The sequence below is a fragment of the Sinocyclocheilus anshuiensis genome, unplaced genomic scaffold (genome assembly GCF_001515605.1).
Source record: "Sinocyclocheilus anshuiensis isolate Anshui unplaced genomic scaffold, SAMN03320099.WGS_v1.1 scaffold1003, whole genome shotgun sequence".
Lineage (NCBI taxonomy): Eukaryota > Metazoa > Chordata > Actinopteri > Cypriniformes > Cyprinidae > Sinocyclocheilus > Sinocyclocheilus anshuiensis.
In genome coordinates this window covers 1,542,147-1,556,756 of record NW_015542495.1, presented here as the reverse complement: position 1 = coordinate 1,556,756, position 14,610 = coordinate 1,542,147, and the positions used below count along the sequence as shown (strand labels likewise).

General features: G+C 35.8%; 1 protein-coding gene across 4 annotated transcripts in view; it reads right to left on the bottom strand.

Moving 5' to 3' along the window:
- Nucleotides 1-14,610, bottom strand: part of LOC107694183 (acyl-CoA synthetase short-chain family member 3, mitochondrial-like) — a 48,870-nt gene that overhangs the window by 6,677 nt on the left and 27,583 nt on the right. For 2 of the 4 annotated variants that reach the window (XM_016493815.1, XM_016493816.1), the window contains 5 exons: nucleotides 9,814-9,909; nucleotides 9,564-9,627; nucleotides 7,602-7,683; nucleotides 694-816; nucleotides 488-587 (listed from right to left, as the gene is read on the bottom strand). In XM_016493815.1, coding sequence (XP_016349301.1) covers nucleotides 488-587; nucleotides 694-816; nucleotides 7,602-7,683; nucleotides 9,564-9,627; nucleotides 9,814-9,909 — 465 coding nt within the window. Of the gene's footprint in view, nucleotides 1-367; nucleotides 404-487; nucleotides 588-693; nucleotides 817-7,601; nucleotides 7,684-9,563; nucleotides 9,628-9,813; nucleotides 9,910-14,610 lie in introns of those variants that run through there. The other 2 variants (XM_016493818.1, XM_016493817.1) reach the window with 2 other exon arrangements.

The window sequence follows — 14,610 nt, the reverse complement described above, 5'->3', positions numbered from 1 at the left end:
ATATATATATATATATATATATGTCAATTGTCCAGGGTTTAAGTGGAAATGATTTAATGATTGTGGTAATTGAACATTGGCTAATGAATGATGACGTCAATATAATTAGTGATTTGAAAAGTGGGTGGAGGGATTGAATTGCTTTGAGCCGAAACGTTTGTGTCTTTTCCCATCAGTAATGAATGTAAAATAAAAGAAAAAAGAAGATTGTTCTCGTGAGTGCGGATCATAATTTCCTATAATGAATATAAATATATACATGTAAATATTTTCAAAATATATACTGTATGTGTGTGAACACACACATATATTATGAAAATAAAAACGTTTATTTTGGATGCAATTAATCGTTTGACGGCACTAATATATATATTCGCCAGCACATCCTCACTCTTCTGACAGTCTGCAAACAAACAAGCACATAAACAAATATATATCCCCCAAGGTATATATTTGTACTAATAATATCCCTTTCTCCATTCCTTACCATTTCGGAGCACACACAAAGCCAGTGGAACGTGTCCCTTCAGGGGGTCCTCCAGCCCCACCACAGCACAGTCCACCACGGCAGAGTGCAGCAGGACAGACTGAAGGACAAACACACACACGATTTCTTTGGTAAAGCAATAACAAAGATGCTTGAGATTATTATTATTATTTGTGTCATGATTGAGATGCTCCCTCTCCTCACACCTCTTCGAGGGCACCGGTGGACAGCCTGTGACCCGCCACGTTGATGACGTCATCGGACCGAGACATGATGTACAAGAAGCCCTCCTCATCCACAAAACCTGCGTCCATGGTGTCATAGTAACCCTAGGAGGGAGTGCAATAAAAACACTTTAGGAATACAACACAATAGGAATACATATTTGTGAGTTTAAAGACATTGATCAAGTGCCAGTATAAAAGCAGCTAATATGTTTCTTTGAACCACTAGATGGTGCTGCACCACATAAAAACAAATTATAACTTGCTATGCAGTCCTAAAATAAGTCCATTTTTGGGTTAAGGATCTTATGCTCAAAAGGCTACATTTCACCACAAAACTGTTATAGTAAAACAGTAACATTGTGAAATATTAATACACTACTTTCTATTTGAATATATTTTAAAATGTAATTTATTCCTGTGATGCAAAGCTGAATTTTCAGCAGCCATTACTCCAGTCTTGACACTGTCACATGATCCTTCAGAAATCATACTGATATATGTTGTGTTGTTATATATATATATATATATATACCAACACTTGCTGCAAAAATAAAAGTATTCAAATAAAAAAAATGGAAATAAAATGCTTAATACAATGCCTTAAAAACATTAACTCTCAAAGATTGTCAGTTAATTTTTCACCCAAAGCTAGCATACAGTATGACTTTACTAATAATTACTGTCTACAGTAGTGTACATGCTAATATGGACTTTTATGATGGTTTGCCATCCTTTTTTAAACCTCAGATCTTCAGTTCCCGTTCGCTGTAACTAACTGCACAGAATAGCACTACATCATTCAAAAAATATATTCAGTGATAAACACATCCTTTCAACTTTTCTGTTGTCATTACAATCAGCATGTGGTCTGAATGCAGCAAGCAGCAGCTGAGATATAATTATCAAAAGCACATGCTGAGCACCTTCCTGTGAAGGGATTATGACTGTCCTGCCTGATTATTATCAAAAGGAACAGATATAGTAATCAAACTGCACATAACAGCCTCAGCACGCCCAAGGACCGTCTAATGCATAACTGGAAGGCGCCTGTCAGAATCACACATCAAGACTGCTGTGCGACTTTCATTTGTCTGGGATGATATTATTACAAGCACATTCTCAGCTTTTGATTAAGGCACAAGTGAACTTACATACATATACATCAGCACAACTGCATAATGCAATTTGTTTTCTGCCTATGACAGTAATCACCATTTCAATTTTTTAGGTAGTAATTATGATCACAAAGGCACAAACTTTTTTTTTTCTTTTTTTCATTTTAGTATGGGCTTTTTTTCTGTATTTGGTAATGGTCACAAAATGTTATTTGAACACATTTGTTTTTTTTTTTATGGTGGTCCCTGCCCCTAATATGAAAACCAAACAAATTGTGGCTGGTGTCTTTAAATCAGATGGTCCCTTTTTTGTCTGAGTGGCCACTCCTTCACTAGAATAACACACACACACACAATATATTACAAAACTATTCTGAAAGTCCAAATTCTGGCCTCACTAGTGATACTAAATGCTACTTTAAAACTACTACTACCACAGAAATTAAGGAAGCTAAGTTATAACCATGTTTTGTTTCACACATGCACTACCGCTCAAAAGTTTCGAATAATGAATGTTTTTGAAAGAGGTTTCTTAGGATCACCAAGGCTGTATTTATTATTTTTATTATCATTACTATTATTATTATTATTATTATTATTATTATGTTGAGAACCGTTGTGCTGTTTAATATTTTTGTGGAAATTGTGATACATTTTTATGATTCTTGAATGAACCAAGTTAAATAATCCGCATTTATATGCAATTCAATTCAAAACAATCAATTTAATGTCCTTACTATAGGGGAAAAAAAAAACTCTCTTTATTTGAATTCTTACAAACTTATTACAAACAAAATAATTTCTGATTTGTTTTCATTCAGGTGTAAGAAATTGCTTGAAAGCTTAAGTTCGTTTAGGCAGTCTAACAATGGCTGAAGTGATTACTTATTACGCTGTAGGGGAAGATAAAGCTGGGTATCATCAGCATATACAGCAATACAAAGAATATTCCACTATGGGCTGTTCCCATAGTAAGATACCAATTGAATGTTAGAAATAGAACATTAAAAATCTTACCCATTTCCTCTAAAAGATTATTATATAGCAGCACAAATTAGGACAGTGGTAAACTGGTGTGACCCACATTATCATGCTCCATGGAAGGATATGGAAATGAAAAGGATATGGAGATGAAAGGAGACACCATATTTTTCAAAAATAGAAGCCGGGGGAGCAAATACATTGAAAACAACACAGTCCCAAGGATCGAACCTTGCGGAACACCACAACCAAGAGGAATGTCAGTAGAAACGCAATGCCCTATTTGAACAGTAAAACAAATAAGAGCGAAACCACTGTAAGACAATACCACGAAGTCCTACACAAGACTCCAGGCGTGACATAAGAATGTTGTGGTCGACTAAGTCAAATGCAGCGCTTAAGTCTAAGAGGAGAAGAGCCATGGGTTTCCCTGAATCTGTTGAGAAATATGTCATTTAAAGGGGTCATATGATGCTGCTAAAAAGATCTCTTTGGATTTGAGACTTTAGTCTTTGCAACTTTACAGATCTTCTTTATGCACCAAGAGCTTGTAACACTCCGAAGAGAAAGGAAAAATTGAAATCGCATCATATGACCCCTTTAAGACTTTTAACAGGGCCGATTCAGTGCTATGTAGAGCTTTAAAACCTGATTGAAAGACTTCATTAATAGAGTTATCTGACAAGAAAGACTGTAATTGAGCCAGTACAACTTTCTCCATAATCTTTTAAATAAAAGGAAGATTTGAGATGGGCCGAAAATTGGAAAGAGATGTAGGATCGAGGTTCGGTTTTTTAAGATACGGTGTTACAATAGCCTGTTTAAGGCAGACTGGAACAGTACTAATTTGTAAGCATTTATTAATTACTGATAACAGACTTGGGCCAACTGCATCCATAATTTGTTTAAGGAAAGGCAGAGGAACTATATATTGTGGACATGATGTAAGCTTATGATGATCCACAATTTCCTTACAGGAGTGCAAGTTGAGTGGCTCAAACACAGACCATGTGGAGGAGTATAAAGGAGCATCAAACTCTAATACATCTGAGATCTAATAGCCATGACCTTGTTTGTGAAAAACCTTCCAAAACTCTCACAAAGTAGAACAGAGAGCTCAGGGAAAAGTTTGACAGGAGGATTTAAAGCAGAGTCAATGGTGGAAAAAGGACAAGATTTATACCAGTTTTTAGTGATCAGATCAGAGAAGTATTTGCACTTAGCAGCCTTAGCTGCCCTTTGGAACATGGTAAGATAATTTCTCAAAATTCTCTTACTAAGGCTGGGCTGTTCCCATAGTAAGATACCAATCGAATGTTAGAAATAGAACATTAAAAATCTTACCCATTTCCACTAAAAGATTATTATATAGCAGCACAAATTAGGACAGTGGTAAACTGGTGTGACCCACATCATCATGCTCCATGGAAGGATATGGAAAGTTGTATTTCAAAGAATATTCCTATACAAGCCATATTAACAGATAGCAAGTTATGACAATATATAGAAGAGATAGAAGACCCATGGACAAAACTTACTTTAAATGTTTGGGCAACAGGAATTTCATTTGGAATTTAATTTGTTGGAATTCAGTACAATTTTGAAATGGTTTGCTTATGACCCCAACCATGTTGGATAACAGATTTAAATTGGGGGGCAAACAAGGGAAATGCTTCTTTTTGTACCATCATTGAGAAAGGTGAAATTTTACATTTTCAACTACTAAAGGAAAAGTTTTTTTTCTAGAAAATCAGGATTTTTACAGATACCTACAGGTTCGAAATTATTATGATAAAAAATAAAAGGAAAACTCTAAGATAATTTGAATCCATTGATAGACCTACTTAAGAAGGCACACACATAAGGTATTAGATATAGGATAGTTTCTCAGATATACAAGAGTTTGGAAAATATGAAGACACACTCTCAACTTATATCAAAGTGAAATGGAGGACAGAATGTGGAATAATCTTTACTGATGAAGAATGGTCAAATATATGAGTATTTCACTGGAAATCAACTAGTTCATTAAATTGAAAGTAATACTGAAAAACTTACTGAAGAAAAACATAAGATATTTTAAAACACCAGTACATATATATCTCTCCGAAAATTTTGGCGAAACTGTGGATGTAATGAAGCAAAGCATTATAATATATTTTGGGAATGCCTACATATTCAAGAACACTGGAAAGAAATACAGGAGGCTCTTGAATATATTTTTAGAAGAGACATACCTCAAATTGTTGTATTTTGGCTGCGTATATCCAGATATAGCAACAGCAGATAATAATGGCTTTTGGCAGCCAGCAAGAAAGCAATCACACGTAATTGGTTAAAACAGGAGAGACCAACTTTAGATAATGATGTGACCATAGAGATTTATACGATGGAAAAGATCACTTTTTTTGGTTAATTTAAAGAAGGTATGCGTTTCTGGGAAAGTGGAGGAAATGGGTTGAATATGTATCAGAAAGAAGGACTTATTTTGTTGTTATAAATAAATAAAAGATGATCAATATATAGATAGAATTATGTAGGGCTGCCCTCGACTAAAGATTTTTCTGGTCGCCTAGTAGTAAGCATTAGTCGACTAATCGCACGTTTATTAATAAACCATTTAAATCATGATAATGAGCCTTTAATTGCCTACATAGCCTAATAAGCGCTCAAGTGCACGCATAAAGCTTGCCATGGCACACCGGCAGAAGTAATGATGATGAATGAGTCAGAGGAAAAACAGTAAGATTAAACTGCATTACCATTTTAATAATCTATTGATAAACTAGTGTTTTCTGTTTAAGAGATGAAGTTGGTGACACTGACTCATCACCTCTACAGTAGGCTAGTGGATGCACCTGCATGCAAGTTTCATACAGATTACATAATCTGAGAATATATATATCTTTTTTTTTTCAGATTTGAATTGTTTCATTTGAAAGTAGACATTTCACTCTCTATAGATATATTTTTCATGTCTGTAAGGCAAGTATACACTGAGTTTTGCGCTCAAGTTCACAGAGGCCGAGACGGCAGAAAGCACATCCTGTTTGATTACATTATTTTACAAAAGCGCAATGTTTTGTTGTTATAGTGAGTGCACACAAATAAACGTAGAGGCTTTACAGGTTCGAAAGATGTATTACTCTTATCTGTATGACCAAAATGGGAGTATTTTAAGAGCAAGGGACTGCACCGGCACCTCCATCTGTCATGCTGTGAGCGTGCTACTGTTCAGCTTTCACACCCCGCACAAACACTTGAACAGCGCACATTTTTCTAGGTTAACATTAGATTAAGCGGCCATGTAAAGTTGCTACTACTTACATATTTCAGATGATAAGCCATATTTGAGGTAGATGAATGATAGGCGAGCATTTGGATGTCCTGTATTACCACAAAATCCAGCTGTTAGCGATCTGTCTGTCACGGACTGCGTGACCTCACCACTTCCAATTTTTTTTTCTGCGACTTAGCGACTAATAAAATTTTAGTCGACCAAGCCTCTTCTCGTCGACTAAAGGTTAGTCGACTATTAGGGGGCAGCCCTAGATATATGCAATATAATATATGCTTGTGTGTGCATATGTACATGTTTGCGAATATGCATGTACTTTGTTTAATATCTATATACATCATGAAGCAGTCCAGTGATCATTTGAGGTTATTCTGGATGGAATTAAATTAGGACACATGTTCTCATCCTGGATGTATACAGTTACCCCCCCCCCGCCTTTATACATTTTATTTTAACATTACTTTTCTTTGTAAAAAGGAAAACAGGTTATACTTTGAAACAATTTAACGAAGGTTGAGTAAAATTTATATCTATACATTTTACTCAACCTTCGTTAAATTGTTTCAAATTTATGAAGACATACTACAAAACATACTAGGTCATTGTACGTATCTACATATTGTAAAGATACTCCATGGTTACATTGAGCATTGTATGCAACTTGAAATATGCTACATGATTGTAAATGAATGTTCACAATAAACAAAAATAAAAAACACAAAAGAAGATATTTTGAAGAAAATACTTAAAAATACTATGGAAGTCAATGTTTGATTACCAGCATTCTTCAAAATATCTTCTTTTATGTTCAACATGTGAAAGAAACTCATTCAGGTTTGGAACGAAATGAGGGTGAGTAAATTATGACAAAATTTTCACTTCTGGGTGAACTATCCCTTTAAAGGGGTCATATGATGCTATTTTAAAGATCATTATTTTTCGCACTGAAACACAGCGTCTCCCTGACATGGCTGCATCAACACGACTGCTGTTCCTGAAACCACGCCTTCTTTCTTTGCGTGCACATTTGGGCGGCATTATGCTAATATTTCCACATTGTGACATAGACATGTGGGGGCATGTTAGAACGAGCCGTTTTAGGTAGGTGTGGTTGACTCTTAACTTTTATAAAGAATATCTCTTTGGATTTGAGACTTTAGTCTTTGCAACTTTACAGATCTTCTTTATGCACCAAGAGCTTGTAACACTCGAACTTGAAATCGCATCATATGCGATTGATACTTCAAAAACTTGGAGGTATCTGTAAGTGTTCTCTAATTTTGATCAGAGTTCTTTTCAAAATATCTCATTTACGTTTTTTTTATACTGTGCTTCAGAATACAATTAATTTATGAAATATGCTTCAAAAAACTGCCTTCTACTCCTGTTTGGATAACTTCACATATTCTTAAGCAGTGACCTTGAAATTTAGGATATTATAGGTTGTTCTCTAATTTTGATCTCCACTGTATATCTTGTAGCTAAACTCTTACAGGAAACTTGGTGAAGTACAGCTCCTTAAACAGCGTCTGATTCTGCCAGAGACTGAGAGCCGCCCCAGGAGGCAGAGGAAGCCTGATGAGAGAAGAAAGAGAGACGCTTTTAGAGAAAAAAAAAATTCAAGATGTGACCTTGCTCTTCTTTAAACCATCAAAGAACAGGATGTTTTCAATCTTTCAAGGTCAGAGAATGCTTTAAAGTATGAATATAAATGACAATATTCAGAGGAACAAAAAACTAAAATAAGGAATAAAATACACTTTTTAGATGGAAAAAAATTCAGGAATAAAAGCATATAACCCCTAATGGACACAATAATCAAAATACTTGAAAAATACGTGCAAGATAAACAGCTATTCGGTATCCCCCCTGGACCTCCTGAATGTGTTTACGTATAAAACAGTGTCTCGTTTTAGAAGTCACAATTTCCTTTTAAACCGAGCGTGTATCCGGCAGCCTTTCTTGATTAAAATCAAATCTATCGGAGAACTGAAATGACAACAAAACAAACATCTACGAGATTAGTTCCCTCAGCGGCGGGCGAGGACAGACATGTAGTCGGCTTAGACGGGTATTGTACCTGAAGAAAGGCTGAAAAAACACAGAAAATGCTCTTTTCTAAGCAGACGGTGTGAAACGAGACCCCGTTAGTCATTCCGCTCAGACTCAGGCTTAATGTCCTCATACAAAGACTGAGATTTTAAAGTCAGATGTGTGATGAAAAGATTCTCTCTGCTTGGCCTTTGTGTCAGTAAATCTTTTATTGTGTAGAGAAGATGATGAGCAGATTGAAGTGGAAAGCAGAAAAAAAGGAGAGTTATTTGTGAAGATCAAACAAAAAAAAGCTACGCTACCATCTTTAGGACACGGCGCAGGCCTGGACGGGTGTCTGAGCAGATGCACCTGAAAAAATATGGGCGTCTATGTGACACGGGTAAAAAAGAAAGAGAACAGGGCTGTCTATACAATCATATAATAATACAGATGATGATGATGATTATTATTCTGTATTTCATAAAGTTCAGTGAGGTCAGAGCTACTTCTATACCACCGATCCAAAATTCTGAACACATTTGACACATTTGACTTATTTTGTAGTTTATATGACTTTACAATTACTTTGAAATGTGTAAAAAAATGCAAATATTTACACATTTAAATCGAAAACTAAAATATTGGCTTATAAATTATTTTTTTATGATCAAATAGCATTAACAAAACTCATATGTCAGTCAATGAGCAAGTGCAATCCAAAGCAACTTTTCTTTGTGAAAATGTGTTCAAACTTTTGACTGATAAAATATAAAGTGCCATTATGGACTGCTTAACTTTTTTTTAAAAGACATTTTGGAATCAGTTCGGCACATTCACTCCCTCTGACATTTTAAAATGTGACATTTCATTATATTTGTCCTTTTATTAAAGTCAACATCAAACAGCGTTCATCGCAGCCCATTAAATGTGCTTGTGTGATGCATTTCTGAGAAAAAGGGATCTTCGAAATATATATAAAAAAAAGGGATGGGACTTGATTTGTCCATCTGAAACTGACTGGATTGTAAAACGCGCTCTCTATATGACAGATGGTTGAAAGCAAGGGCTTGGCAATGTCATTTTAAAAGGGGTGTAACTTGTTACATTTCGATGCGATCATGAATTGTGCATTAGGAAAGTAAATGGGAGTCCATTTTCACTTTTCTTTCACAAATGGTTTTGAGCAGTAACAATTATGATCCAGTTAGAACATCTTGATGCATCATGACATATGCGTCGCCCAGCCCTAAAAGAAAGTACGTCAATGCAGTGTGCAAAAACACATAACTATTTGTGCAGGACATGCGGGGTCAAATCTAGCCTGATCCTATTACCGTTATCCATTCCTAGTAAATTTCTGCCCCCTTCCTACTGTCTCTGTCAATACCAAATGAAATATGAAAAGGATTAAAATAACTCACTTTACAACAATATTTCCCAAAGTCCTTGGTTTCACCTGTTGCATTTCATCATCAATCACTGTCACTATGAGACAAAGATGAGGAAATTTTAAGTACTTCAGTCACATACTGAACCATCCAGTTAAAAACTGTCAATCAAAAGGAGCTCTAACACATAATCCTTCAGCGATGAATGAGAAATAGTTGGTAACAATCAAATAAAGAGCTGCAAACGTGCCATGTGAAGCATGGCAATGTAGAGGAAACTCACCATTGTATCCGGGCACGGCTTTACCGGCTGTACCAGTGGGGGGAGTGCGTGAGCAGTCCAGACCGACACAGGACGCAGTGATGGAAGAGCCACTCTCTACAAAAGAGAGACACCATAGTGATGAGAGCTGCATAAGCAGGTCATTCAGAATGAGGCATTGATGTAAAAAACATAAGCTTATTAACATATGACTGCTTATATTTGCATATCAATGAGTATTTATTATTTGGCAACTTTGAAGGGGTCTTTTTACTCATTTCACATGCAAAGAGGTTTACCAATCAGAAAAGAGGTCATTAACTTCTAGAAATTTTAAAGGTGCAGTAACCAGGTTAATTCTAAGGGTCAGAAAGAGGGTAGAAATAGACTGTCTATTGCAAGAAACCTTGACTAACATTAGAAGCGGATTTCATGAAAAACCAAGTGTAAACACCGAAGCATAGCAAACGCATTTTTGTACATTTCTTCTTCTATGGTCACTTTTCTCTTTCAGGTCAAATAGTTTGAAAAGATCCTCGCTCGGCTAGGTGGAATAGAAGTCGGCATGAAATGGAAATTCTATTTAATAATCTATTCGGAATAAAAAAACTTCTAAATGTATCTCAATTACCTGTGAACGATTCAGTGTTATTGTTCGCTAAAACTTAAGTGATACTACGAGTATTACAAGATTTTGGTGTTTCAAATAAAGACAAAAAATGTAAATATTACATGAAAAATTAATAACACTGAATATCCAACTAATAATCCAATCCAATCCGACTAGTAATATCCATTTGGAAAATGTAAATAAGTCATAAGTTAAAGTATTAAAATGACTAAAGCTGAAATAAAGTAAATAGAAATATTAAATTAGTAAAATAGACAAAAAAATTAAATTAAAATTAAAATGTAATAGAAAATTAATTAGAAAATCAACAGAACATTTAAAAAAAGGACAATTCAAAATAATAAAACATTAATAAAATTAATAAAATATTAATTGTGATAGAACAATTAATCCATTCACATGTTTAATTCTTTTTACATTGGAATGTTGAATTAATGATCAAAATGTCACAACTTCATCTTCCGGTGAAACAGCAAACTTCTCTCTGGTGACGTATGCAGGACTTATCGAATCATTTAGTCTGTTTAAACCCTGTGCCTTTCTTACAATCAACTGCAAGATTGCATTCAGATCTGCCTCTGGTGGATTGAACCAAGTCCCCACATTACGTTTATTTCTTCGTTTAGATAATCAGTTTCCTTGGATGTAGATCCCAAGATAGAATTTGTTTCATCATGACCTTAAGGTTAGTTCAACATATTTATAGGTAGGTTTAATGACAGATATTTCAAGGAAACTCTACCAATCCCCTTGTGCACTAAGAGATCTGTTACTGCCGCAACAATGCATGTTGTGCAAGTATGTACTGTACAACGCTGCACTGACCCAGCACTCACGCCTGCATTTGTGTGCTTGCATAAAATACATGACTGGCTTGTAAATAAACATCATCAACAAAAGTTAAAAATACTTCACAATCAGTAGACGACAGTGTGACACAGAGCAAAGCGTTCACAAATAGAACACAGACTTGTTCGTCATCCGTCTCGGAGCCAGATGCTACAGGAGAGCTGTGAACAGCAGGAAGAGAGAGTGAGCGAGCGGCTGATGAAGAGTGGGCAAGAGTAACTGGTAAAGAGAGAGAGAGAGAGAGAAGGAGAGTGAGATAGAAAACTGTTGGCATCGCAGCGTGTGGCACCACGAGTCTGTCTGCCACTGCTGCCACATATGTGAGTAATGCAGAAAGCTCAAACGCTTTTCACAGGTGACGCGCAGCGTGCAGACGCACACACACAGAGAGGGAAAGAGTTTCTGAATATTCGCGGATTAGCATTTAGGTCATTTATCTACACCATGTCTTTCCAAACTCAAATGACTTTCTTGAAATTCTGAAGAATGTGCAGGTCGCTCTTTGCTAACTATAATGCACAGGGACTGGAGCTTTTAAGTGTCTAAACAGGCAAAATCACCTTAAAAGTTATAGGCTACATCCAAATATGCCTACTTCTCTTCTCTGCTATTAGCTCAGTCGTGGCCTAATGTTTAGAGAGTCGGACTTGTAACCCAAAGGTCGTGGGTTCGAGTCTCTCTACCATTAAGTATGTGAAAAACAGCAGTAATGTCCAAATTCATAGTATTCTTAAAACAGTAGGCAAAAATTCTGAAGTGCGCATCAGATCGCACGAGGCCATGGAAGAGGATTTGTGACTGGCAGTGATGCAACGCAACAGAAGCTGGTACGTCACATGACAATGACAACATGTCGAATTACTGAAATAAATGAACTTTTCCACGACATTCTAATTTATTAAGATGCACCTGTACGTAGCTGTCTGGATCACACATTCATAGTATACTGTATATTCATACTTTCTTTACAGTCAGATAAAATAGGAAGTACTTACTCAAAAGAAGTGCCTGCCCAGAGAGTTTGGCATGGGTACTGCATATCTTAGGATGTCTGTTATTAACTGATATTAGCATGTGTATAAAAAGGCCCATATAAATATTAAAATAATAGTTTTCATAAACTAGCCAGGGCAAAGTTTAATATTCAGAATATATGGATGTAGTAAAACTACTTCCAACTTTTTGTAATTGTATTTGTTATAATGTATGTATTGTAATTGTTCTGCTTTGTAACATCTTCACTTTTTAAAATGTAATATATATATATTTTTTTTAAATAGTCCCTAACATTTGTTACAGAGAAAAATAACACATAAATGGAGTAACACATTACCCTCAACACTAAAAGGATGCCTTGCAAAGCAGACTAACCTAATATTACATATACAGGCAGCACTGTCAGCCATATTGTTCAGTAACAGCAGAGCTAGCGGTTTCCTCCGAAGGGAACCTGCACTATCGAATAAATCACCTCTGTGTGTTCAAGACAAATGAGGCTGCTAGCATTGCACCTGTTAGCAAAATATCCTCACTCGTATGCAAGGCCTCTAAAGAACAGAGCTTCCTTCATGATAGTGGCCGTGGCATATTAAGCCACCTCCATGATAACAAACATGCTAAAAATGGAGAGAAAGAGCACAAAGCTTAAACAAAACAATAGAGGGAGCCTGACTTTAGTGCTTATTTCTGTTTATCATCCTTCTTTTCTCTCTGACCATCAAACAACCCTGAAGATTAGGCCTAGGCTGTAAGCAGCAAATGGGGGGGGGGGGTTGGGGGGGGGGGGGGGGTGGGGGGGTGTTCACACAATGTTTTTGTGTTTAAATAAATGATAATTAACACAAAGCCCAGAGACATGTAATTTAAAAGTTGTACTTATTTTAACTTCAGTGCCGCATTTTTAGATTGCCGTGGTCAATGGTCAAACACATCCATCTAGAATGTTTACTTTGTCATATATTAATAGTCGTCCAGTTGATAGAATATTGTTTTCTGCATTTGCATGTACTGTATTTTAAAATTAAAAGCAGCTTCATGTCATTAATTTAAATCTAAAAAAATTTGATTTTTAATTAGACATTAATTTAAGTCTAAAAAAAATTGAAAGATATATAGCATAATATTAGCCAATATATTAAGAGATGGATCTTCAAAATCAAAATAAATAATTATCAGTATCTGTGAAAATTTTCATGGCTGCGATTAAATCGTCCTCTATACCTTTACATAGTGCACAATTTAGGGTGTTTCAGAGTGGTGGGGCCCACAACAATGGTGGATATTATCACAAGCACTTATTATTAGAGTTATTTCTCAAGCCTCAGCAGAAGAAGACAGTATAAATGTGGCGGTAAATGCTTGTTCACAACCACACTGCCAGCTTTTTTAGTTTCTTATGGCACAAACCACAAAAAAAAAGAGGCAGCCCTTCTAGTGAACTCGTCCAAATGTATTTACTAGTTTTCATGTGGATTATATTAGTACATTAATAAGTTTTAGGGGGCAATTGCAGACACAGCCCATTATAAAAGTGGTTGATAAAGCTATTAAATGGCTTCAGAAGATGTAGAGGTTATGTTACAAACATATCAACATTTAAGTCACTATTTTTTTTATATATTTTTTTTGTTCTATTGAACAAAGTAAGTTTTGGAACATAAAAAGGGTGAGTAAATACTGATAATTTGATCATTTTAATTGTAAGGGTCAGAGATAGGATAGAAAACTACAACTACATGTTTTGGGTGCAAAAACGTTAACACAAAAATAAATGAAGAGGAATGAGCAGGTGTGCATAAAGGTGCCATAGAATGCATTGATACAATATTTTAAATTGTTCTCTGATATCTAAATAGAAGGTATGTGGCTTAGGTAAGGTCAAAAAATCTCCAGAAACAGTTTTACATGTCCATTTACAACCCTAGGATTTGTCCCTAAATGAAATGCTCTGTTTTTACCTTATTTGGAAGGGTCATGAATAATAATGTTGAGCTCTGCTCTGATTGGCTGTTTCACAGTGCGGCTCATTTCAGTAGCTCCCACAGCAGGAAGGAAACACAGGGAAAATATATATTTCAATACGGTCTCTCGCACTTATATCATTGGGTAATTATACTGTATATAAAATGCAGGCATCAGGGAGCCGCTATTAATATGCGGGGCATTGAAACTGCATTCGAATGCACAATCGCTTTTTACTTTCACTTTCGAGATTTGCGATCGCACGTGCTCTGTGTAAACTTCAGCGGCGGCAGTACTTACCACACATTTTACAAGATCAGATGCTTGTCAGTGGTGCTCAGGATCTGTAAATCATTCGCCATCATCCTCAGTCATCT